Source organism: Zingiber officinale, chromosome 6B (genome assembly GCF_018446385.1).
Source record: "Zingiber officinale cultivar Zhangliang chromosome 6B, Zo_v1.1, whole genome shotgun sequence".
Lineage (NCBI taxonomy): Eukaryota > Viridiplantae > Streptophyta > Magnoliopsida > Zingiberales > Zingiberaceae > Zingiber > Zingiber officinale.
This window is the reverse complement of record NC_055996.1, coordinates 100,929,712-100,955,910: the sequence shown is the minus strand read 5'-3', so window position 1 is coordinate 100,955,910 and position 26,199 is coordinate 100,929,712. Positions and strand designations below refer to the sequence as shown.

Below are 26,199 nucleotides of genomic sequence, written 5' to 3'. Positions count from 1 at the left end.
CGATTAGGGTAATACGTCGAATAGCCGATTCTCAATAAGGGAGGACGCTAAAGGAGATAACATACAGAGGTCGGGCCGAGCGGATACCCCGCTCGATTGGACACCAGAATTCGGCATTGACAGAGTGGAACTTCGGCCGCACGACTACTCCGTTCAGTTAGGCACCAGAATTCGGCATTAGCATAGTGGTACTTCGGCCGAGTGGCTACCACGCTAGACCAGACACCAGGACTTGGCGTTAACAGCGAAACTTCGACCGAGCGACTACCCTGCTCGACCAGTCACCAGGACTTGGCGTTAACAGCGAAACTTCGGCCGAGCAGCTACCCCGTTCGACCAGTCACCAGGACTAGACATTGGCATATTGTCTCTGGCCAAGCAGACGAGACACAAGGAACATCGAAGTGATAGGTCGAGCAGGTAACCCGCTTGACCCAGCAGCATACTCTCTCTGATATCCAGCGACATTCTTTTGGGAGTTAGTGTCGCCGACACCGGGCATGGACAGCAAGAAGATCGTACGGTGGAAGCTTCCACTGTCACTTCAGATATATGCTTGGCCTGTTAAGGTACTGTGTTACGGATACTTTACTAACAAGTCTTTTTAGGAAAAACTTTGGGGCGTGTGCCTGTCTTGGGAAGCATGCACGCACGTTATAGGAGTTCTATATAAAGGGGGGGCCCAAGCATTGGGGGAAGTATGCGATATCCACTGTTTGTGCTATAGTCTTCCTGTTGCTCCGCCTTGTACTTCATCGCCGGTGACAGACTTGAGCGTCGCAAGGCCAACGTCGGGGATCCCTTCCCTAGCTTGGCACTGACGTAGTTTGTGTTGCAAGTCTGAGTGGAGTCTACAGGCGGTCAGCGGGAGTGCCACATCCCAACATTCCATCCCATTGACTTTTGAACAGGATCAACCGTGATTCCCACCAAGCACTGATGGTCACGATGAACTGATTGGTATCTGAACTATCACGGGCACTCCGCTGAGTAAAAGTTGCACGACAGAGGAGGGAACGTAGGTGGAGAGCTTCTGCTGCTTTTCTTTCTTATGTGCGTAACCTTTTGCCTGTGGTTGCAGCCTCCTTATAAGGAGTTCAGACCAATGAACAGCGTTATTGATTGTTTAATGGTTATTATTTGCTAGCTGTGTAACGCTAACATTTCACTCGACTGCATTAATCTTTTTTTAATGTATCCATTACATAAGCAGCAAAAAGGTTTTTGACACACGCAGATCGTGCTTGCACATGAGTCAACATGGTTCAGTGCAATCCAGACCCTGGATTTGCACACCCCTACATACCCACGGATGAGAGAGAGTCTCTTCCTATGTATTTGTTAACATCCTTAATGCATGTGAATCAATATAAACAAACCAACATACCATGAAACTCCCAATGTGGGACTAAAGTATCATTTACAATGGAGTCTCTTTCCTCTTCCACTTATTCTCCATTCGTATCACTTATATCCAACAGAACATCGAGAGAGATCAAAAGGGATTTAGCTCTTGAAAAGGGTTGATCTTGTAATCGTGTTGAATTTTAAAACATGAAATACAAATTCTATAAATACGTATAGTGGATTAGGACACATTTACGATGATAGAACTATTAGTAATAAGAGATGTGGATGTGGGCAATTTCTAAAACTACTCACTTATCTCGTACTTTACTCCGTTATAGATGAAGGTCTAAGAAAAAGCATAAAAAGAGGTTGGCTGTGGCTTTCTTTTTCCATGCAAGAAGTAGAATATCAAGAAAGATCAAAAGGGATTTGACTCCTGAAAGGGTTGATCTTATAATTGTGTTGAATTCTAAAGCAATGAAATACAAATTTTGCAAATACTTACAGTGGATCCTTTATTGATCTTGATACTTGTGCTTATCGTTGCGTGGATGGGGGCGCCCTCCACAGACTATAAAAGGCACTCTCGAGCAGTAGCTTCGAACAACAATGAAATTGCAATCCGTCTTCTTCGTGCTGCTCCAAAGACGATCAAGAAAAGCTATAGCAAGACCCCGATGACCAGGAGCTTCAAACTTATTATCTTTTGTTGTCAGTATAAGATTTTACTACTGCTTTACTATTGTACTTAAATTGTAAAGAATTTTCCCTGTTTATAGTGATTGCCCAAAGTAAACACTCAACGAGCGTGGGCCTTGGAATAGGAGTCGCCCCAGGCTCTGAACCAAGTAAAAAATCCTTTGTTCAGAACTCCATTGTGCTGAATCCTTGGTTCAAGACTGGGATTCGAACCAAGTAAAAAATCCTTGGTTTGGAGCTTGGGGTCTTGGAATAGGAGTTGCTCCAGACTTCGAACCAAGTAAAAAATCCTTCACTGTGCCGAGATTGGGAATTTGAACTCCACTTGAACTTGTTCAAAACTTGGTTTACTCGAGTTCAACAACTCTAGGGTTAGTAGCACTCACTTGATCCACCAAGTTCAACCGTGCATCAACGAAGGTCAAATCTAGATCCAAACTAGCCAACTTGAGTGTCCCCCAATATGACCAACGCGTCCAACATTTTCATCCACATCAAAAAAATAAAATATATTAAGCACAATCCATGAATTAAAAGTAATTACGAATTGGATTAGCTCAAGATGCATATTGATTAGCAAAATCTAACTTCCAAATCAATTACTCAAACAAAAATGAGTCCCAAAGCCAAACAATTCAAATCAAAATAAAGAACCAATTTACATACCATCATATAACATACATGCCAATGTTTTTATTAAAGTGGTGTGTGTAGATATATATACACACACATCGAGATTTAATAGTCACCGCATATTGTTTTACCTCCATCGACGGCAATCACTTGACCGGTGATGAAAGAGGAAGAAGGAAGGCAAAGAAAAGCAACCGAAGCTGCCACTTCCTCAGGCTCTCCCACACGGCCAAGCGGAGTACGATGACACCACTTCGCTACCAGTTCTTCGTTCTCCATGAGCTATTAAACATAAAACTTTTATGCAATTTAAATTTTTATGATATTTAAATAAAAATGAACAATTAAGTACAAAGATAAACGATTGCATACCCACTTAGCCATCGGCGTATTGATGACACCGGGAGCAACACAATTGATACGAATATTGTCCTTAGCCCATTCGCAAGCGAGGCATCTAGTGAGTTGGTTCATGGCTCCTAAAGACAAACCAATTTTCATGTTGCATTTAGATATTAACATGGTTTTTTTTTTTAATATTTTTGGAGAATAATTAGGATACCCTTAGATGCTCCATAGACGGACATAAGAGAGGTTCCTTCGAGACTAGCAATTGAAGAAATGAAGATGATATTGCCCCGTCCAGATGCCTTGAGAAGAGGATGAGCGAGTTGACTCAAATGGAAACCAGCTTCCAAGTTAGTGTTCATGGTGTGCTTGTAGTCCTCTTGAGTCACCTCTAAAACTGGTTTAATGTAACCAGACGCTACATTATTAACCTACACAAACAGTCAATCGAATTCAGTTACCAATTAGAGAATTAAAAAATATTTATCAATTTTATCAAAACAACAACAAGAACAAATGCCAATCATCACCAGGATATTGAGTTTGCCGTTGAAGATGGCGCTGACTTCCTTTATGAGCTTCTCCCTCTCTTCCGAGGACGAGACGTCACAGACCGAACCAGTCACCTGAAGCTTCAGATCTGTCCATTTCTGCAAACTCTCTTTCAGCTCTGCTTCATTCCTGGCACACGTATGAACTGCTGCTCCAAATCTTGCCAGTTCTTCCACAATAGCACGCCTGCAATAGCAACAGCAACAGCAACAAAATAATAAAAAAATAAAAATTTTTATTCAAAAAATAAAAAAATCCTATAAAAAGAAGATAACAGCAAAATATCTACCCTATCCCTTTGGATCCGCCAGTGACCAAGGCTGTTTCTCCTCGAAGAGACCATCTATTTCCCAACTCCATCGACTGCTTCTATCTGATCAATTCTCAGAGAAAAGTATGAGAAGCTAAGGAGGAGAAGAGTAAAGTGGCTAGTGACTTTGTTATATATATATATAAACAAACAAAATAGTTTTTTCCTACTACACAAAAAATTAAAGATGATAATTTACTTTGTTGTCATTGTGTATTTCATTGGATGGAAGGATAGGTGAGTGATGGGTGCTTGCATTGGATCGGATAGAGAAAAATCATTGAGAATATTTTTCCTTTTTTTGTGTGGGCCGTTGTTGTCTTTTCATGAAGGGTAACATAGGAGATGAGTTTTTTTTTCTTTTATTTTTAAAATAAATTGTACAAGAATCAATGTCATGTTTATGTCCTTTCGCTGTCTATGTTTTTTCTTGTTTATTTTGTCTATGAGCCGCACATGGGTCACAATTGTTGAAGTTGAAAATTTTAAATAGAATTAATTTACACAGCTGGTACTTTTTGGTCATACTCAGCACATTGCAAATGAAAAATGGAAACACAGTATTGCAACTTTTTCCATTACAAGTGCTCATTCATATATGTATGGGTAAAAAATGATTGTCTTTCGAATGAATCTAGTGATTAGCATATAAGGTATTATCATAATGAAGTTTGAGGTTTAAATTTTGATAAAGTCGAAGTAAATACCTCCCTTATATGCTAGTCACTATTCCAAAGATTAGTAGCTGTCCGTAATTTATCTTTTCCGTGTTGATTCTGGGACGGATTGATGGAGGCGTTGGAATGAGCGTATTTGTTTTTTTTTTCCTGCCATAATGGGTAAAAAAAGGCACAGGACACGTGAAGAATAGTCTTTCTTTGATAGGTCAATAGAGGAAGAAGCTCCGACTGCAAAATTTAGTGTGCTGTTGGTAAACAAATAGAAGCTCTCTATCAAATAAATAGAATTTAATTTTCACTCACGGTAGAACTATTTTTTGTTTTCTTGTTTTTTTTAGTAAATAGTAAGAAATATATTAAAACAAAATTAATATTATTTTTAAAAATAGTAAAATTGTTTTTTTAAAAAATAAGATTATTATTAAAAAAATAATAATAATAATTTAAATATATTTAAAATATATTTAAATTATATTTATTTAATATGTATTAATTTTAAGATAATTGAGTGGACCGTACAACCCATAAATAATGAGTGTTAATGTTAAAAAAAATGTGAGTTAAAGAGATATGTTGTTATAATGAGTATATGGTAGTGGATCTCATGCTTTTTGATGAGATGATAGATGTTATAATGGGTTAGTGTTATGAATGCTCTTAGTAATGAGAGATGTGGATATGAGCAATTTCTAAAACTATCCACTTATTTTTGTACTTTACTCATTTGTAAATGAACGTCCAAGAAAAAGTGTAAAAAGAGGTTGGTTGTGGCTTTCTTTTTCCTTGCAATAAGTAGAACATATTGGACAAAACAATATGTTGTCGGAGATTTATAGAGTATTAGCTTAATTTAAATACACCGAATTAAATTGACTTATTTGTTGAAATGACTTGAGATGATAATCTCATGCTGACAGCAAGGTCTGATTTCTACTAATTGCTGAGTGCAGACCGAGCTCCGAGTCCGAGCAGCAAAGTCCGAGCGGGCAAGCAGTAGATTGGCTGATCGAGAAGAATGTAGAGCGACTGACCAGGCACTTAGGCCGAGCGGGTAAGCGACCAACCCTGCGTGCGAGTCGCACAGCAGAGAGGCTGACCGGGTTAGAAGCCGGTCTAGAGAGCAGACAAGCCGAGCTATAGGTCGGTCAAGAAATAAGATAGGCCGAGCGAGAGGCCGGTCGGGTAATCAAACAGGCTGATTGATAGGTCGGTCGGGCAAAGCAGACAGGGCGATCAAACGAGCGGCTAGAGAGGTCGATCGGGTGAGTGGAGCGGTCGGGCGAGCTAAGCACGCGTGCGGCTGATCGGACGGAAAGGCTGGCCGAGTTATCTGCCGAGCGAATTTCGTCGAGCAGGACGATCAAATGGGCAATGAGGCCAAGCGGGTGCTGCAACCGGGTGAGTGATGCGAGCAACCGGACGTGTGAACTAAGGCCTGCGATACGCAATTTTCTTGAAACAGATTCGCCCCACCTCCGACTGTGCTTCGAGGTTTCCTCAGGTCATTTGTTTCCCAAGATACAACGATTAACTGTGATTTCCACCAAGCACTGATGGTCACAGCGAATTAAGTGGTATCCAAATTATCACGGACACTCCGTCAAGCAAAAGTTACATGACAGAGGAGGAGGGAACGTAGGTGGAGAGCTTCTGCTGCTTTTCTTTCGTATGTGTGTAACCTTTTACCTGTGGTCGTAGCCTTCTTATATAGGAGCTTAGACCAATGAGTAGCGTTAATGATCGTTTAATGATTATTATTTACTAGTCGTGTAACACTAATGTTTCACTTGGTTGCATTAATCTTTCTTTAATGCATCTGTTACACAGGCAGCAAAAAGATTTATGTGGCAAAATGTTGGTTGTTCCACTTGGGTAAATTTTGCACCCACGCGTGAGAGAGAGCCTGTCCCTATGTATCTGTTCACATGCTCAATACATGTGAGTTAATATAAACCAACCAACATGTCATGAAACTTCCAATGTGGGACTAAAGTCTCATTCACAATAGAACCTCTTTCCTCTTTCACCTCTTCTCCATTCACATCACTTATATCCAACAATCCCCCATATGAATGGAGATAGAGTATGTGATAGCATTCAGTAGTTAAGTCCAATATAGGATAGGTAGGTTTTACCCTTTGAACCTTCCTTTATGAAGATCTATTTGCTTACTAGCTAATAGTAGATATGATGTCCTTGAACTATTCTATCGTCGGTGTAAGCATTGACATATCTCACCCAAGACTCTTCCTAATACAACTCAGTTCTCATGAATGTGTTCGTTCTTGGATATGAACACGCCTGGTTCTGTGAAAAGCTCTAAGAATTGTGCCTCCAATTCTCTTCAAAGCGACCCTACTTCTTTCTCACATAGGTGATCCCTCAAGAGTAGTCATCTACTCTTCTTGATCATTAAAAGTTTATTAGCTTACTCTGATCCAGTTACTGTTCTATTGGGCTGGGGTACCTCCCCATAGTGTGTCTAGTTAGTGCAAATTAGTTGTCCCTTTAAACCTAGTTCTTGGGATCTCCAGTCAATATAGATAGGGTGTCCTCTGCACTGATCATTGATAACAGCATCAAGCTCAATTTTTGTGATAAGTTTGCAACTAATTCTTTGTTTAACCCCTTGGTTAGCGGATCTGCTAGGTTGTCCTTTGACTTCACATAGTCAATAGTGATAACTCCTATTGAGAGTAGTTGTCTAATGGTATTATGTTTGCAACGTATATGCCTAGATTTACCATTATACAGATGGCTCTGTGCCCGACCGATTGTTGATTAACTATCACCTTGTATGCAAATTGCCGGCACATGTTTCGGCCATCGTGGAATATCTTCTAAGAATTATCGTAGTCATTCAGCCTCTTCACCACATCTGTCAAGAACTACAAACTCAAATTCCATCATGGATCTGGTTATTACCGTTTGCTTAGAAAATTTTCAGAATATGACTGCACCTCCAAGAGTTAATACATATCCACTCGTAGACTTAGAATCTTTTATGTCAGATATCCAACTCGCATTGTTGTATCCTTCGATCACAGTAAGATATCTCGTATAGTGCAGTCCATATTCACGAGTATATCTCAAGTACCTCAATACTCTTATTATCCCTTTCCAGTACTCAACACCGGGATTATTCGTGTATCTACTCAGTTTACTTACTGCGTAGGCCAAGTCTGGTCGTGTACAATTTATCAGGTACATCAGTCTTCCAATCACTCGAGAGTACTCTATCTGAGAGATACTTTCACCTCAATTTATCGATAGATGTTACTCGTATCTATTAGCGTTTATGCCAATGCAATATCATCCTTGGTGAATTTCTCAAGAATCTTGTCCATGTAATGAGACTGACTAAGAACAAGTCCTTTTGTTGTTCTAAAAATTTTGATTTCTAGAATCACATCAGCTAGGCCCATGACTTTCATGTCAAATCTTGAGTTCAACATATCTTTAGTATATTTGATTATTTTATCATTACTCCCAATGATAAGTATGTTATCTACATATAGGCACAAGATGATGTAGTCATTCTTTGTGATTTTCATGTAGACACATTTATCACATTTATTAATTTTAAATCCATATTCCTTCATGACATTATTAAATTTCTCATGTCACTGCTTTGGTGCTTGTTTCAAGCCATATAATGACTTCACCAATCTACATACCTTGTTTTTTTTGTCCTGGCACAAAAAACTCCCTCAGGTTGCTCTATGTAGATTTCCTCTTCTAAATCCTCGTTTAGAAAGACAGTCTTTACATCCATCTGATGTATTTCAAGATTTCATAGAGCGGCAATAACCAATAATACTCTAATGAAAGTTATTCTTGACACCGGAGAATACGTATCAAAATAATCGACACCTTCTCATTGTCGGTATCCTTTGATTACCAATCTGACCTTATACTTATCAATTGTGCCATTTGACTTTATTTTTTTTCTTGAATATCCACTTGCAACATAGTAATTTACTTCCAGGAGGAAGATCCACAAGTTTCCAAGTATGATTTTGTAAGATAGAATCTATCTCAAATGCAATTACCTCTCTCTAGTGAGGTTTATCAGAAGAGCCTACAACTTCTAAGTAACTTCGGGGCTCACTTTCCAATATGAAAGTGATAAAATCTTATCCATAGGATTTTCTACCTGAGCTCTTTTGATCCGTCTAAGCTCAACCTCCACTAGTTCCTCATCACCATCTTCACCTTGTGTTTCATATACCCGCTTTGAGGAACTAGCATCCTCTTGGGTCTTATACGAAAACACATGCTCGAAGAACGAGGTATTTCTTGATTCTATTATAAAGTTCTTGTGTATCTCCGGTATTTATGACTCATACACAAAAAATCGATACACACTGTTGTTTTATGGATATCCAATAAATATGCAATCAACAGTCTTTGGTCCTATCTTAATCCTTTTAGGATCAGATACCAACACTTTGGCAAGACACCTCCACATTCGTAAATATTTGTAGGACAGTTGTCTTCCATTCCACAACTCATAAGAGCTCTTATCGATCTTCTTTCGGGGCACCTTATTTAAAAGGTAATTAGTTGTTAACACAGCTTCCCCCCACATGAACTCTGGCAGTCTAGAACTCAATAGAAGAACACTCATTATCTCCTTTAGAGTTCGGTTCTTCTGCTCAGCAACTCCATTTGCTGAGGAATATAAGGAGCTATTGTTCATGTCTGATTCCATGTTTAGCACACAACTCAGCAAATGGTGAGACATATTCACTGCTTTGGTCACTTTGAACCACCTTAATCTTTTTATTAAATTGGTTTTTAATCTCATTTTTATAGAGAGTAAATTTCTCTATAGCTTCATCCTTACTTTTGAGAAGATACATATAATAATATTTTGTATTATCATTTACAAAAGTAATGAAATATTTATTACCACCACGTGTTGGGGTACCTTTTAGGTCGGACACGTCAGTGTGGATTAGGTCAAGTGGTTCGTTATTTCTTTCAATATATTGAAAGGATGACCTTGTCATTTTCTCTTCAACACAAATCTCACACTTGAGTTTTAGGTCAAGGTGGAATGTAGGTATGCTTTGCATATTTATTAATCTATGCAACACATCATAGTTAACATGTCCTAGTCTATTATGCCACAAACATGAAGACTCAAGCATATAAGTGAAAGAGTTTCCATTTTTATTTATCTTAGGCCTAATGACCATTATATTGAGCTTGAATAGCACATCAGAAACATAGCCCCTTCTTACAAACATTCCATTCTTGGACAATACAACTTTGTCCGAGTCAAAAATAATACGAAAGTCATGCTTGCTTAACAATGATCCGGACACTAGATTCTTCCGAATCTCCAGAACATACAACACATTGTTCAGAGTAAAGTCCTTATCCGAGGTCATCTTCAACACCACTTTTCCTTGGCCTATGATGTCCGAGGTTGCTGAGTTCCCCATGAACAACTTGTCTCCAGTGACTTCTTCGAAGTTGTGGAGCAACTCCTTGTTACAGCACACATGTCTAGTGGCTCCAGTATCAATCCACCATTACCGCGGGTTTGAACCGATCAGGTTCAGTTCAGAGACCACAACGCATAGGTCATCTATTTCTGATTCCTCGTTCAGGTTGGTCTCCTGCTTCTTCTTCAGCTTTCTGCACTCCGAAGATTTGTGACCTACTCTGTGACAGTTGAAGCACTTCCCAGAGAACTTCTTCTTATTGATATCTCCTCTGGATCCCATCTTGGAAGACTTGGGGTTCTTCAGTTTCGAGCTTTGGCCATGCTTGACCACATTGGTTTTCACAGTAGCCTGAGAGAACAACTTTCTCTCTGAACTCTTTGTTAGAGTGTATACTAAAAGCCTAGCCTTTTATAAATATTTTATAATGAAATAAAGAATCACATTGGTCAAATGTCTACATTTATATGCTAAGTGTAGTTGTTCAATTAATTTATATTGTAGATAACATGATGTGTGGTGTCACACACAGAAGATCATGTTATCAATTCCTTATAAATGATAAACAGTAGCTCACGACTAAGATGGAAAGGAACAAACCATTGGAATAGTCGTAGTGTAATTTGATATTATTTTATCTTAACTATAAAATTACACTAGTACACTCTGAGTATATTGAGCTGAACCATTTAAGGTAAGAAGAACAAGACCTTTGTTGTTATGGAAGTGTGTGCTCTTAATCCTGATATAATAACAAACACATATATCTAGTATTTATTTCTTTGACTTATCAATGGGTGAGATTTAATTCGATAAATCAAGAGGCTTGATCACCTATTAGAGAATAACGGCTACTCACTAGAAAAATTATACTATTCTGACATATACACGCAGCGAAACCTTCCTCTGCCTAAGGGAAGGTTGATTTACATCCTCCACTGTCCGACATATTCTGACATCAATCATTCTTTAATGTCTAATTATTACAGAGGTTATGCGTGATAGTATAAAAACGAGGTCCTCTGAGTTGGCTAGGTATGCATACGTGCAAGCGCACCCACATGCACACGCATCCGCACTACTGTTCTATTATTTATCTTCTTCTCTATTTTTCGTCGAGGCTACGGTTCTGAGTCGAGCATCGGAGTGCCTATGCCAGAGAACCTCTCTCTGGTTCTAGCTCTAACATTCATGTTTGCTCTCTTTGTGGTGTGCGCAGGTCCGTGGCTTCCAACTCCAGGTCCTTCCTCTATCAACATTCCCGCCTTCTTACCAGCTGCTCATCTACTCAGCTTCTGAATGAGTTCAAATTGGTGTCGTCTGTGGGAATACACTCACATATTTCGGAATGTAAGGATGGACACAACCGGTAAAATCAACGTTGCCATGACACTGGAGGAGCACGAGCTATTTATGAATGCCAAGGCGCAATCACTATCCCAAGAAAATGCCACGAATTCTCACCCGCATCGAGCACCTATGGCCTCGGTAGAGGAGTTTCCTGTGTCAAAGAGAAGATCCAAGCAGAAACAACCGTTTGAGTTTCCCCGAGTATTTTTCTCAGTGTCTAGGGAAGGCTACGCTAAAATCGAGCGGTCACAAGCCTCTTCAGCTAAAAATTTACCCCCGAAAGACCTAAGGCGAGGAAGACTCTTGCCACCAGGAATCACCTGAACAACCCAATGTACCTTTCTCTCAAGAGGTACTAGATGAAAAGCTACCTAAGTATTTCCGACCTTTATCGATTAGGTAGTATAGAGGCAACACCGATTCTAAAGATTGCTTATGAAGATTTAAGAATGACGCTCTACTGTACCAATTCAATGACACAATAAAATGTCGAGTGTTTCTGACCACTCTCTAAGGCTCGGCATTTTTCCTGCTACTGTTTCAACTGACTACTAGTCAGATCTATTACTTGTTTTAAGAAATTTAGAAAAACCTTCATACACCACTTTGCCAATAGCAGGATGTATCAAAAGATCAACCCGGGTTTGTTCACGCTTAAGGAAGAGGCCAAGGAATCCCTACGAGCATACATCAAGCATTTCAACCAAGTGGAGCTAGATGTTCCGTTCACTACTTCGGAAATATTAATAAGTGTCTTCTCTCAAGGCCTTTTAGAAGGAGAATTCTTTTGAGCCCTCGTCGGAAAGCCCACAAAGGACTTCAACAACTTGTCGGGGAAGATAGTCAAATAAATTAATATAGAGGAAGCCCAAGTCGCCCAGAGAAGGAGGTGACGGTCCTAGCTCCGATCGACCAAACCGAGCAGAAACCACCACCACCTCTAGTACACCCAAGAGACCCTTGACTGAATCTTCCCCCGATCCAGGAAGCGAGAGCGGTACAACATGTCAAGGTCGTTTAGACCTCTTTTACTGAACCCCTCAAGTGAGTATCTCGATTTTGCACTTACCGTTGATTCAAGATCACGATACAAGAGACTGTTATCAGCTCGCTCGTGAAATGCGGCGAGTTGTTGAGCTATGTCTGCCATCGTCTCAAATCACACCTCAGTTCCTTAAGCAATTAGCTCCTAACCCCAACATCCCAGTTGCTTGGCCAAAACACCTCAAGTAATGGAAAACCAAGGCGGTAGATTGGATGACCAAGGCAAGGAACCACAACATACCCGAGAAGAAGAGAACCAGGGAAATGCCATGGTAAGAGATATTGGTATGATCTCTGGAGGCTCCACTGACGATGATTTGACCAGATCCAAGAAGTCTTATGCTTACTGACTTGAGATTCATGCGGTCAGCTGTAGCCAAGAACAAGCAGCCGACCCCAAATCAACTTTGAGTCTCAAGACCTTGAGGGAGTGGAGCTCCCTCATGATGATGTGTTCATCATCAAAGCTATAATCGCTAACAGCTGAGTGATCATAGTCTTTGTTGACATCGAAAGTTCTGTTAATGTGCTTTTCAAGAACACCTTCGACAAGCTGTAGCTCGATACAAGTGAGCTCCATCCGATGGCCATGGCCCTATACGAGTTCACAGGGAACAAGGTATAGCGATCGACCAGATCAAATTGACCATCTCTTTGGGTACCGAGCCCTTGGTGAGAACCTAAAGGAGCATATTTATAGTGGTGAACGTTCCATCTGTCTACAATGTCATCTTGGGAAGGTTTGTCATGCATGAATTCTGTGTGACTGTCTCTACTTTCCACCAAAAAGTAAAGTTTCCAGTGGAGTGACAGGTTGGTGAGGTAGGGAGAGTAGCTCACCGAGCGAAAATATTACATTGATATAATAAAAACAGAGGGGCGGGGCCTAGAAAATTCAGATGGAGGAGTCCACGCCATCCAGGAAGAGTCGTTGCCTCTGGTTGATGAGCCGGTCAAATAAGAGGAAGTACAGATACATCTCGACTGACCCAAGGGCATTACGAAAATAGTGACCGACCTCCCACCAGAGACCAAGAAGAGCTTGGTGGATTGTTTAACTCGAAACCGGGACGTCTTCACCTGGTCTTCGTGAGAACTGACAAGGGTATCCCCAACTATGATGGAGCACAAACTCCACCTTGTTCTTAACTCCCGGCTAGTCAAGCAAAAGAAAAAAAATTTCCTTGCCGACCAAAATAAAATTATCTGATTGGAAGTCGACGAGTTGCTAGAAGCAGGACACGTCCAAGAGGTGCAATTTGTAGGATCGAATAGAATTTAGATATCTCCACAATGACATGATATTGTCCATTTTGGGCCTAAACCCTCATGGTTTTGCTCTTGGGTTCTACCCAAAAGGCCTCATGCCAATGGATATATCTTTTCTCTTATAAACTTATGATCTTTCCCACGTGTTTTCAATGTGGGACTATTTTTACAACTTTACAACTCCAACAATCCTCCCCTCAAACAAAGGACCACAGGCTTCCCACGTCTGATCCTTGACCCACCAGGTCTTCCTGCCCTCGGTCCACCCGACCTACTAGGACTTCCTGCCTGGTGTCTGATCCTCTTGATTCGAATATAGGAGCCCCCACTTTCTTTGTTCGAGGTAAATATTGCACCCACATGGCTCAATCAGACCATAGCTCTTGTGCGCAGTCGGTGGTTAAACCTTTTGGCAGTCCAGGCTCTGATACCAATTGTAGGATCGAATAGAATTTAGATATCTCCACGGTCTAAACCCTCATGGTTTTGCTCTTGGGTTCTACCCAAAAGGCCTCATGCTAATGGAGATATCTTTTCTCTTATAAACTCATGATCTTTCGCACGTGTTTTCAATGTGAGACTATGTTTGCAACCTTGCAACCCCAACACAATTTCCCTCTTGGTATCTAAATCCAATGACAAATGGTGGGTTTGCATCAATTTTCATGATGTTAATAAGGGATATCACCAAATCTCTCTCGCATGGGAGGACCAGGAGAAGGATCTTCCAAAAGAAGATTGGGAGAAATATTGAAGTCTATGTAGACAACACTCTTATCAAATCCTCTTGGACAGAAGACCTCATTACGTACATCGAGGAAACTTGTGTTGAGTCACTCTGGGAGCTAGAGGGGGGCTGATTAGCTTCGTTCGCTTGGTCGACGAGTTGCTGCAACGGAAAACATTCAAGAAAATGCTAACGCCAATATTTACTTGGTATCCACCTCAAACGAGGTGACTAATCTAAGGATTCAACCATCTCTCACACATCCACTATGAAAATACTCATTTTTGGAAACATTCTGGAGGTGGAGAAACCTCATACAAACTCACAATACAGCAAGAATAAAAGAGAAGCTAATACAATAGAAATCTTACAAGATTTACATAAATGAAATCCTAGTTAGTGTTGGATCGAGAAGCGCTAGAGGGGGGGTGAATAGCGCTCATGGCTTTCACTCGTTTCGGATTCGTAAAACACTCGAGAAGTAGCAGCGGAAATAGATAAAATAACAAACACACAGAGGACTCCAAGATTTACTTGGTTCGGAGCCTAGGGCGACTCCTACTCCAAGGCCCGCGATCGTTGATCGCTTTCGGTGGGCAACAACTATAATATCACAAATCGTTTACAAGCAAATAAGTACTAGTATTAAACTTTAAAAGATTATACCGACAAATACAAAGATGAACGAAGTGGTTGTCGATTGTCGGAGTAGTAGAGTCTAGTTGAAGCTTTCGGAGCAGCGTACAAGATCACAAGTTCTTCTGTTCGAGTTTGATTATCCGACTACTTCTCGAGGCTCCTTTTTGTAGGCTCTGTGATGCTGATCCAAATCCCCAAGTCTCGGGATCAGGATTGACCCGAGGTGGATCGGTCGACCGATCCCCGGTTCGGTCGACCGATCAGGCGATCTTCTCCTCATCCGATCCGCCCGATCCGCTCGCTCCGCTTCGATTTGGTCAACTTCTATCCCTGGTTTGGTCGACCGATCCCGCCGTTCGGTCGACCGATCCTCTGGTCGAGCCTGGTCCAATCTTTGTAAATCTGATCTGCTGGCTTGGGGGTTTGGTCGACCGATCCCAAGGTTCGGTCGACGGATCGGTCGACCGATCCCGGTCAGTTCTAGCCCTGCACAAAACTGTTAGTTTTCTGCAAAACAGAGTTAGAACAAAATAGAATATATAAGAAGCTTAAGTTTAACAGTTTTCGGACTGTCCGGTTCTGACTTCGGATTTCCGACCGGAAACCCTAGGTCGAACCGACGCCTACTGTTCCCTCTTCTGGGGAACGCGTCCTCACCTACTCCCCTCAGGAGAGATTACCTTATGCCAGTCCAGTCTTCCAAACCGACTGGACTTTCTGCCTAGGGTTACCACCCCCTAGGACCTAGGGTTACCACCCCCTAGGGTTTTTCTCCACCTAGGGTTACCACCCCCTAGGACCTAAGGTTGCCGCCCCTTAGGGTTTTTCACCACCTAGGGTTACCACCCCCTAGGGTTTTCCTTCACCTAGGGTTACCACCCCTTAGGACCTAGGGTTACCACCCCCTAGGATTTTCCCTTGCCTAACCGCAGTTATGACTTTCCTGAAACCTCATTTAAACACGTTAGATAACAAGGAATCTTAACTTTGAATCCCTTTGTCATTATCAAAACCTAGGTTCGATCGTCGGATGCTTCCCGCACCAACAATCTCCCCCTTTTTGATTATGACAACAAAAAATTCAAAGTTAAGAAAATAATGCCATAAAAAGATAAGCATGAAACGACGAGCATAAAATTAAGTGTAGAGCTAAATTAAGTGCAGAGCTCCCCCTTAGTAAACCGCTTAAGTATAAAGACTCTCCCTTAACAAAAGCTCCCCTTGAATTCAAAAAAAAATTTAAAAATTTCTTATTCTTAAATTTTTCTTAATCTTTCTTTGAATTTTCTTATACTCTCCCCCTTTGCCATATATCAAAAATAAATGAAGGAGTAAAGGATAAGTTGAGTATAACCCTTAGCTTGTTTTGAGAAATAATAATTTTTATCCATAACAACTCTAAGAAGATAGATGAAAAAGTTTAGCTTGGAAAAAAAAATTTTAAATAGAGGGAAAAACTTTGATAAACACTTAGCTTTTTAGAATTGATTTTCTTGTAAAATTTTTTAGCTAAGTGAAATTAGAAGGTTCATTACATGTGTAAAGGGAAAAATTGCTGAAAAGGATTAAGTTTGAAACATACTTTAGCTAAGAAAAACTATTTTTTATTTTGAAGAGTAACTTAGCTAATTTTGAAATAGTTTTGACAAATTACTTATTAAATTTTGACAGGCTTTTGAAGAAATACTTAGTAAAGTTTGATAAGCTTTTGAAGAAATACTTAGTAAATTGAAAAAGTTTTTGAAGAAAAACTTAGTTAAATTCGAAAAAACCTTTTTGAAAAAAAACTTAGTTAAATTTGAAAACAATTTGGCTTTAAAAAGATATTGATAAAAGCTTAGTTAAGATAATAAACAGTTTTAAAGCTTAATTAAAAAAATTATTTTTCTGGATAAAAATAATTGGATTTGCTTTAACTTTTCAAAGAGTTTAACTGTTAAAAAAAACTTATTTTTCTGGATTAAAATAATTAGATTTGGGTAACCCAGTTTTAAAAACTTGGCTAGAGTCCACTCACTCCCCCTTAATTAATGCCAAAATAAATCCCTAGGGTACTAGAGTCCAAGCATATAATATATAAAAACATAATAGGTATTTTATATTTTCCTAATTTTCCATCTCATCCATTTTAGGTTATCAAACATGTTCAACTTATGAGTGAATATGAGATGGAAATATCTTTATTTTAAATTGATATTTAAAATAAGTTTGAGTATACCTTTCAAATGAGTAAACATTTAAAATTTTGAAAATTGAGTTTGAAATTATAATTTGAACATATGATTTGAAAATTAGTTATGATTTAAAAATTAATAATCATTATTTTTTTTTTGAAAATAATTATGATAAAAAATCAGATTTTGAGATAATTTTTTTAATTGATTTTCAAATGGATTTTTAAAATAATTTTAAAATGATTTTTTAAAAGGATTTTTAAAATCATTTTTCAAATGGTTTTCAAAGGATTTTTAAAATAATTTTTAAATTGATTTTCAAAGAATTTTTAAAATAATTTTTAAATTAATTTCCAAAGGATTTTAAAATAATTTTTGAATTGATTTTCAAAGTATTTTTAAATAATTTTTAAATTGATTTTCAAAGGATTTTTAAAATAATTTTTAATTGATTTTCAAAGAATTTTAAAATAATTTTAAATTGATTTTCAAATGATTTTTAAAATAATTTTTAAAATGATTTTCAAAGAATTTTAAATTGATTTTCAAAAGGATTTTTGAAATGATTTTTATATGATTTTCAAAAGGTTTTTTAAAATGATTTTTAAAAAGATTTTGAAATAATTTATGAAATGATTTTCAAAAGGATTTTTAACATGATTTTTAAATAATCTTTAAAATGAGGTTTAAAAGAAAATTACATATTTGACTTAGTAAGTTAAAAGATTGCATTAGATTAATTTGAATTGATTACGTTGATTTGGTTAATTGAGTTGTTTAATTATTGAAATTGAATTCAATTCAACTAAGTTCAACCTAGATCCATCTCACCCGATTATAGGTTTTCAATTAGGGAACCTTATGTATTTTTGTGAGATGAATTAGGTTCAATTGTAGGGTTTGTTTTAACTTTATGTATTCAGGTTTAGCTTTGTGCTCAACAAATATGCATTCTTTGGATAAACTCCTGGACTATGGTGAGTCACTTGGACATCATTAAAGTAACCATGCCTTCGAGGTTTTCCAAATAGTCCTATCCATTGAACTCAGTACAAAACATTGGTCTAACTAGTTAGGATCCATAAAGGGTAGTTTCGGTCAGTTCCACTTAGCCAAATGCACCAGGTCGAAGCCATATCTTCCTAGACATGCATAAACTAAACTTTCCTAACGTACTATCATCCAATACTTCATCAGTACCGTGGGTCAAGTTAAACTTAGCCCTTTTTATTGTAGTCTTTATTACCCTGCCGGGTAGGTTGCGTTTAGTTACCCTGTCGGGTAGATTCCTTTTGGAGGTGTCAGTTATTCTAGAGCCTCCCTTCAAATTCTTTTATAACTTTTATTTAATTTAACGTTTGAATTATATTTTTTTTTTAAATTTATTTATTAAGATGGTTTTTATTTATTTATGAATTTATTAAGATAGTTTTTCTTTTTGCTCTCTCTGGATTATAGCCTCGATAAGGTTTATCAAGATAATGAACTTGATCCTTGGGGACTCAAATTGACCAAGTCCAACTTGATTGACTAAGTTGTGTTGGTGCAATATTCCCCAGGTCAAGGTTGACCAAGTTGACTGAGCTTGGACTGAGTCAAGCTCGAGTCTTGATGTTTGGGTTTCGATGTTTGACAATACATATAAACAACACATGGAGATTGCAGGTGCAAATTGTTCATGTAGGGAGATTGTGAAGAAGAGTCAAGTAGGTTAAGAGTGACTGGATACTTGACTGGAAAGTCCTGGTGAGTGAAGCCAGGCAGATTGGAAATCCTAGTGAGTGAAGCCAAGTGAAAGACCTAGTGAATGAAGCCAGGCAGATTGAAAATCCTGGTGAGTAAAGCCAGGTAAATGACCTAGTGTGTGAAGCTAGGCAGAAGGAAATTCTGGTGAGTGAAGCCAGGTGAAAGACCTAGTGAGTGAAGCTAGGCAGAAGGAAATCCTAGTGAGTGAAGCTAGGCAGAAGGAAGTCCTGGTGAGTGAAGCCAGGCACGAGGAAATCCAGATGGATCAAGGCTGATCGGACATCTAGTGTTGGAAAGACCAAGTAGGTCAAAGGGATTGACCGGATACTTGGCACGAGGTGGAAAGTCCAAGTAGGTCAAAGGGATTGACTGGATATTTGGCATGAGGAGGAAAGTCCAAGTGGGTCAAAGGGATTGACCGAACACTTGGTGAGCAAGTCCTAGCAGGTCAAGAGTGACCGAATGCTAGGCACGATGAACCAACAGGTCATGATTGACCGGATGTTGGTTTAAGGGACTTTAGACTTGATTTTGGGAGAAATCATGAGCTGGATCGATCAGCCGATCGATTGGCTCATATCCAATCGATCGGCTGATCGATTGGGCGAGTTCCCACGACAAGCCTTCTCCCAATCGATCAGTGGATCGATTGGGGAGAAGTGTCACGTGAACAGAACAGCTCTGGATCGATCGGCCGATCGATCCAGAGCCCCCAATCGATCAGTGGATCGATTGGGAAGTGCGATTCTGCGCGATAAGCCCTGGATCGATCAGCTGATCGATCCAGGCCATTCCTGAGAGCACAGAGGCACTCTGGATCAATCAGCCGATCGATCCAAAGCCTCCCCAATCGATTGGGAGCAATCCAATCGATTGGGATCCGACCGTTGGCGTCGTATTTAGCTGCTGGCGAGCTATTCTCTCGAAAGAACTTCCATGGCTTCGATTCTTCTCTTCAGCGATCTTCACAGCAACTCCACAAAGTTCTCACCGCCAGATCTTGAGGGTTCTCGGAGGCATTTCCAAGTCAAGAGGTGAATCTACAGCAGAAGAAGAAATCTAGGGCTAGGGTTTTTCTTGTGCAAACTTGTAAGCTTTTGCTTGTATTTTGTTCCCTTTCCCTTTCTTCTTGTAGTGTGAACTTGTAGGGCTTCTCCGCCTTCGGTAGTTACCGTAAAGGAGTGTTTTCATAGTGGAAGGTGCGTGAGTGTGTGGATCCTTGGATTAGTCACCTCTTGTGATGTGGATACCAAGTAAATCCTTAGTGTTAGCGTTGAGTGTTGTTTCTTTGTATTTTCCGCTGCATATCTTTGAAGAAACAAGCAACGACGAGCACGAGATCGCGCTGAGCTATTCACCCCCCCTCTAGCTACATAATCGGTCCCAACAAGTTGGAGTTGGGTACCCATGCTTGAACTAGTTTACTATTTGGTCTGTTGACTAAGGATAGATAGGATCGATATTTCCTTTTGGATTTAAAACCTAGTCCAGTTCTATTATAAACGACTCTTTGTGTCCCAAGAATCAAGTCAAGATTTTTGAAGCCCAATGTAAACCGTTCCAAAGCAGTTTTCAAATCCTTGACTTGACTTTTCAGGTTGGAATTCTCTTCCTCAAGTTTTTGAACTTGAGTTGAAGTTCCAGTCTGAACTGGATCAGTCAAGGATTCGGTGTTAGTCACTTCTTTAAGGAGTGTTACCTCCTTTAGAAGCGACTTGATTCGAACTTTGGACTTAGCTACTTTATGCATTAAGTAATTGATTAAACTATATAAACGACATTTACTTACAGAGGGGTTTGGCCCTTCGGAAACGAATGCGGATCCATGGCTTCTCTCGGACTCGACTTCCGATTCATCCTCGCTTCTGGTGTCGTCCCGGGCTGTCAATGCGAGGAAGCTTGCCTGCTCGACTTCTTCGTCGTCGGATTCCTCGGACGAAGATTCGTCCCAAGTTGCCTTTAGAGTCTTCTTCCTTCTTGGTTTATTTGGATCCTTTTGGTTCGGGCAGTTCGCCTTGATGTACCCCTTCTGATTACACCCGTAGCAAGTCACCTCGAATTTGACCTTTGAGCTTTTTAGGCTTCTTTGGTCTGGATAACCTTTTTGACATCCTTTTTGTTGAAGCCCTTCTTTTTGTAGAGTTTCTTCATCAGGTTGACGATTTCGGTTGTGAGCTCATTGTCGTCTTCCGAATCTTGTTCCTCTTCTTATTCTTGTTCGGTTCTACATTTTGATTTTGACTCGCGTGCTCTTCCTGTACCTGCAATCAAAGTCAACCCTTTCTCGGCCGGACGTGAGTTAGTCTGTTCATGAAGCTCAAACTCAAAAAACAACTCATCTAATTTAATAGTAGAGAGGTCCTTAGAAACCTTGTAAGCATCTACCATGGATGCCTACAAGGTGTTCCTCGGAAAGGCGTTTAAGGAGTACCTTATGATGTCCCGGTTATCTACCTTCTGTCTGATCGCATGGAGTCCATTGAGTTGTTCTTGAATTCGGGCGTGGAGATGGCTAGCTGTCTCACCTTCCTGTATTTTTAAGTTATACAATTTATTGAATAACAAATCTTGCTTACTTACTTTGGTATCGGAGGTCCCTTCGTGAAGCTCGATCAGCTTCTCCCATAGCTCTTTGGCGCTCGAGAATGGACTAACATGGTTGAGCTCCTCCTTTGTTAGTCCACACTGGAGGGTACAAGTTGCTCTGGCATTTGCCTCCACCTTCTTGATTAATGCTGGTTCCCAGTCCTCGCAGGGTGTAGGTTTGCCGTCTTTATCAGTTGGTAGTTCCAATCCAGTCTTGACGATCATCCATGTCTCGAACTGGATCTTCAGGAAGTTCTCCATTCTACCCTTCCAGTAACCGAAGTCCTCTCCGGTGAAGAGCGGGGGACGGACAGTGTTGTAGCCTTCTTGTTGGGCCATTTTAGATCTGCCACAGAGAGAAGAAAGAAAGAAAATATCCCAGGACTTGATCCTGGATTAGTAGTGTTGTATGAAAGACAATAATTAATTGCGTTCTCGAGTAGTGTTGCACCGACTTCAAGAAAAGAGTATGATAACGAAAAGAACTTAATCAGAAAATAGCAATTATGCTAATTTCCAATTGACTCTGAAAAATAGAAAACACCACAAAAAAATTACATGATTGGTGGTTGCACCAGATCAACGCTATCCCGCTCTGATACCAATTGTTGGATCGAGAAGTGCTAGAGGGGGGATGAATAGCGCTCGTGGCTTTCACTCGTTTCGGATTCGTAAAACACTCGAGAAGTAGCAGCAGAAATAGATAAAATAATAAACACACAGAGGACTCCAAGATTTACTTGGTTCGGAGCCTAGGGCGACTCCTACTCCAAGGCCCGCGATCGTTGATCGCTTTCGGTGGGCAACAACTATAATATCGTAAATCTTTTACAAGCAAATAAGTACAAGTATTAAACTTTAAAAGATTATACCGACAAATACAAAGATGAATGAATTGGTTGTCGATTGTCGGAGTAGCAGAGTCTAGTTGAAGCTTTCGGAGCAGCGTACAAGATCACAAGTTCTTCTGTTCGAGTTCGATTATCCGACTGCTTCTCGAGGCTCCTTTTTATAGTCTTTGTGATGCTGATCCAGATCCCCAAGTATCGGGATCAGGATTGACCTGAGGCGGATCGGTCGACCGATCCCCTGTTCGGTCGACCGATCAGGCGATCTTCTCCTCATCCGATCCGCCCGATCCGCTCGCTCCGCTTCGCTCTGGTCAACTTCTATCCCTGGTTTGGTCGACCGATCCCACCGTTCGGTCGACCGATCCTCTGGTCGAGCCTGGTCCAATCTCTGTAAATCTGATCTGCTGGCTTGGGGGTTCGTTCGACCGATCTTGGTCAGTTCTAGCCCTACACAAAACTGTTAGTTTCCTGCAAAACAGAGTTAGAACAAAACAGAATATATAAGAAGCTTAAGTTTAACAGTCTTCGGACTGTCCGGTTCTGACTTCAGATTTCCAACCGAAAACCCTAGGTCGAACCGACGCCTACTGTTCCCTCTTCCGGGGAACGCGTTCTCACCTACTCCCCTCATGAGAGATTACCTGATGCCAGTCCGATCCTCCAAACTGACTGAACTTTCTGCCTAGGGTTACCACCCCCTAGGACCTAGGGTTACCGCCCCCTAGGGTTTTTCTCCACCTAGGGTTACCACCCCCTAGGACCTAAGGTTGCCGCCCCTTAGGGGTTTTCTCCACCTAGGGTTACTAAACCCTATGACCTAGGGTTACCACCCCCTAAGGGTTTCCCCTGCCTAACCGCAGTTAGGACTTTCCTGAAACCTCATTTAAACACGTTAGATAACAAGGAATCTTAACTTTGAATCCCTTTGCCATTATCAAAACCTAGGTTCGATCGTCGGATGCTTCCCACACCAACAGTCAGCTTCTTCTTTTTGTTTGGGAATGCCTCTTGACCTTGGAAGTGCAGCAGCACTTGTCTCCAAGAGGCTTCAAGAACTGACGAAGATGATCTATGAGCTCGGTGAAGAGAGTGGGCGAGAGAGATAATGAAGTAATGCACAAAAACCCTTTTCTAGGGTTATCGTTGGCGACTTAATCAATTAAGTCTCTTCTTAATCGCTTACCACATCAGCAACTTGATGATGGGCTTCTGAGTTGGTCATCACGTGAGCTTCCCGATTTATCCTGATGGCCAGTGGAAAACTTCCATGAGACCGGGCCGGTCACCCATAGGAATAGTCAATGAGACTAACTGGGTTTATCATTTTTTTTTTCAAACAGCTATATTTTCAAGCGTAATTGATTTCTCTAATCGATTACGCCTTCCTAATCAATTAGCCTGATCGATTAGAAAGTTTTCTGTTCACCCGCGAAAACTGACTTAATCGATTACCATAATCGATTAAGCATGTTATAACGATTACCCTAATCGATTATGACTCTTTCTATTCCCCACAGAAAAGCCTTAATCGCTTAGCCTAAATGATTAAGCTATGCTAAATCGATTATCATAATTGATTCAGCTCTATTTTGTTCTTGCGATTTTGAGTCTTAAGCGGTTAAGCTAACTACTTAATTGCTTAACACACGGTGTAATCGATTAACCTAATCAATTACCAAATCCTAACTTCAAAACTTAGGTCTAGGGTTCCTTTCACCCAACATCCGGTCAACCGTGACCTATTGAGACTTTTTATTACCTAGTATCTGGTCAACCTTGACCTGCTGGGACTTTTCTATCAAGTGTTCGGTCAACCCTTTGACCCATTTGAATATTTCTCCTTGAGCCAAGTGTCCGGTCAACCTTGACCCACTTGGACTTACCTCCTTATGTCAAGTGTCCGGTCAATCCTTTGACCCACTTGGACTTTTCTTCTTATGCCAAGTGTCTGGTCAACCTTGACCCACTTGGAATTACCATCTTGTGCTAAGTGTCTAGTCAACATTGACCCACTTGGACTTCCAAACACCAGGTGTCAAGTCAACCTTGACCCACCTGGATTTCCACTGTTTGGCTTCACTTACCAGGACTTCCTCACTGCCTACCTTCACTCACTAGAACTTTCATCTGCCTAGCTTCACTCACTAGGATTTTTCACCTGGCTTCACTCACTAAGATTTTTCAATTGCTTAGCTTCATTCAGTAGGGCTTTTCACCTGGCTTCACTTAGCAGGATTTTTCAACTGCCTAATTTCACTCATTAGGATATTTCACCTGGCTTCACTCACCATAATTTTTAAACTATCTAGGTTCACTCACCAAGACTTTCCATTACCTAGCTTCACTCACTAGGATTTTCACCTGACTTTACTCATCAGGATTTTTTAATCACTTAGTTTCACTTACTAGGATTTTCACCTGGCTTCACTCATTAGGATTTTCTATTCAAGCATCCGATTAACCTTAGTCTACTCGACTCTTCTTCTTCTGCCAACCATCCTATCGGTCTTGCTCTTGCTTTTCCAGTCAAGTATCTGATCAACGTTAACCTACTTGACTCTTCTTCACATCAAACTGGTCAAACCTTGACTAGAGGAAAATGACATAAATAATCCCTCCAAACAAATAATTGCACCTGCAATCTTCATATATTATCAAACATTAAAACTCAAACATCAAGTCTCAAGCTTGAGTCAACTTAAGCTTAGTCAACTTGGTTAACATTGACCTAGGGAAATTGCACCAACAATCTCTCCCTTTTTGATGTTTGACAATATATTTAAGTTAGGTTAATTCTATAACCTCAACTTCTTCATGCCAAAGCATGAATGAGAGTCTCTTTCATTCTCCTCCTTAACATAAGGGTTTCACAATCTCCATCTATGAACATGGAGAAATTTCTAACTTAAACCCTACATTCTTCCCTCTTTGACATACATCAAAACTCTTCTCCTTAAAATTTATCTCATGTTGTTCACAACTTCACTTGTTATTCACAACATCACCATGAAGGTTCCATACCCTTCATTGTGCCTAATGCTCACCCTTGAGCATTAATCATCCATGACAACGAAGATTTTCCATCTTCCATTGTCTTCCATGCTCAACCTTGAGCATTCATAACAATGAATGTTTTCAACCTTCAATTGATTCAATGTAAAAAAAATGTAAGTCATGTCTTTAAGGAGTAGCTCCCACTCAAAACATGCTCCAACTTTCTGTCATTGCACTAACAATGACTTGGAGTTTCTAAACCTTTAGAAAATCCAAAATTTAAAGTTTTGAAGTTCAAAATTCAACTTTGAAACTAAACATCATCCTAAACTCTAACTTAGTCTTCTTTTAACTAATCATTTCTTGTTTCAACAAGACAACTACTCTTAAATATTTATAAATGAATTTCTTAAGGTTAAGGATGGTTAACATGACTAAACATGACTTAATCAACTTAAATAAACTTATTTAAATTGAAAGCAGGGCCTCAAGCGATTAAGGAAGTTAGCTTATGAATTAGTCCTGATCGCTCGTCGTTTACGATCCTACTTTCTTGCACACCCGGTAACGGTTCTCATCAATAGCTCCTTGAGGAGAGTTCTCATCAATCCAGAAGCATCTGGTCGGCTCATTAAGTGGGCGATCGAGTTGAGTAAGTATGATAGATAGTACTAGCCAAAGCAACCATCAAGGATCAAGCTCTGTCTGATTTCCTAATTGAAGTTCATCATCTAGAACCCGAGGGAACATGAAAGATTTATGTTGATAAGTCTTCCACTCTACAAGGTAGC

General features: G+C 40.0%; 1 protein-coding gene and 1 pseudogene across 1 annotated transcript; one reads left to right on the top strand and one right to left on the bottom strand.

The window, feature by feature from the left end:
- Positions 1 to 26,199, top strand: part of LOC121988504 — a 65,086-nt pseudogene that overhangs the window by 26,236 nt on the left and 12,651 nt on the right.
- LOC121988503 (tropinone reductase homolog At5g06060-like) lies at positions 2,664 to 4,029 on the bottom strand. Its single transcript, XM_042541958.1, has 5 exons — positions 3,872 to 4,029; positions 3,561 to 3,768; positions 3,245 to 3,461; positions 3,055 to 3,161; positions 2,664 to 2,964 (listed from the first exon to the last, which is right to left on the bottom strand). The coding sequence occupies exons 1-5, from the start codon at positions 3,940 to 3,942 to the stop codon at positions 2,788 to 2,790; spliced, it is 780 nt and encodes a 259-aa protein (XP_042397892.1). The 5' UTR covers positions 3,943 to 4,029; the 3' UTR covers positions 2,664 to 2,787.

What these genes read in the sequence shown, in the direction of transcription:
- LOC121988503 (XM_042541958.1), bottom strand. Translation starts at nt 3,942, where the DNA reads ATGGAGTTGGGAAATAGATGGTCTCTTCGAGGAGAAACAGCCTTGGTC. An exon ending in ACGGCAAACTCAATATCCTG is followed by an intron (nt 3,462 to 3,560) that starts GTGATGATTGGC and finishes CTGTTTGTGTAG; the next exon opens with GTTAATAATGTAGCGTCTGG. An exon ending in CGTCTATGGAGCATCTAAGG is followed by an intron (nt 3,162 to 3,244) that starts GTATCCTAATTA and finishes GTTTGTCTTTAG; the next exon opens with GAGCCATGAACCAACTCACT.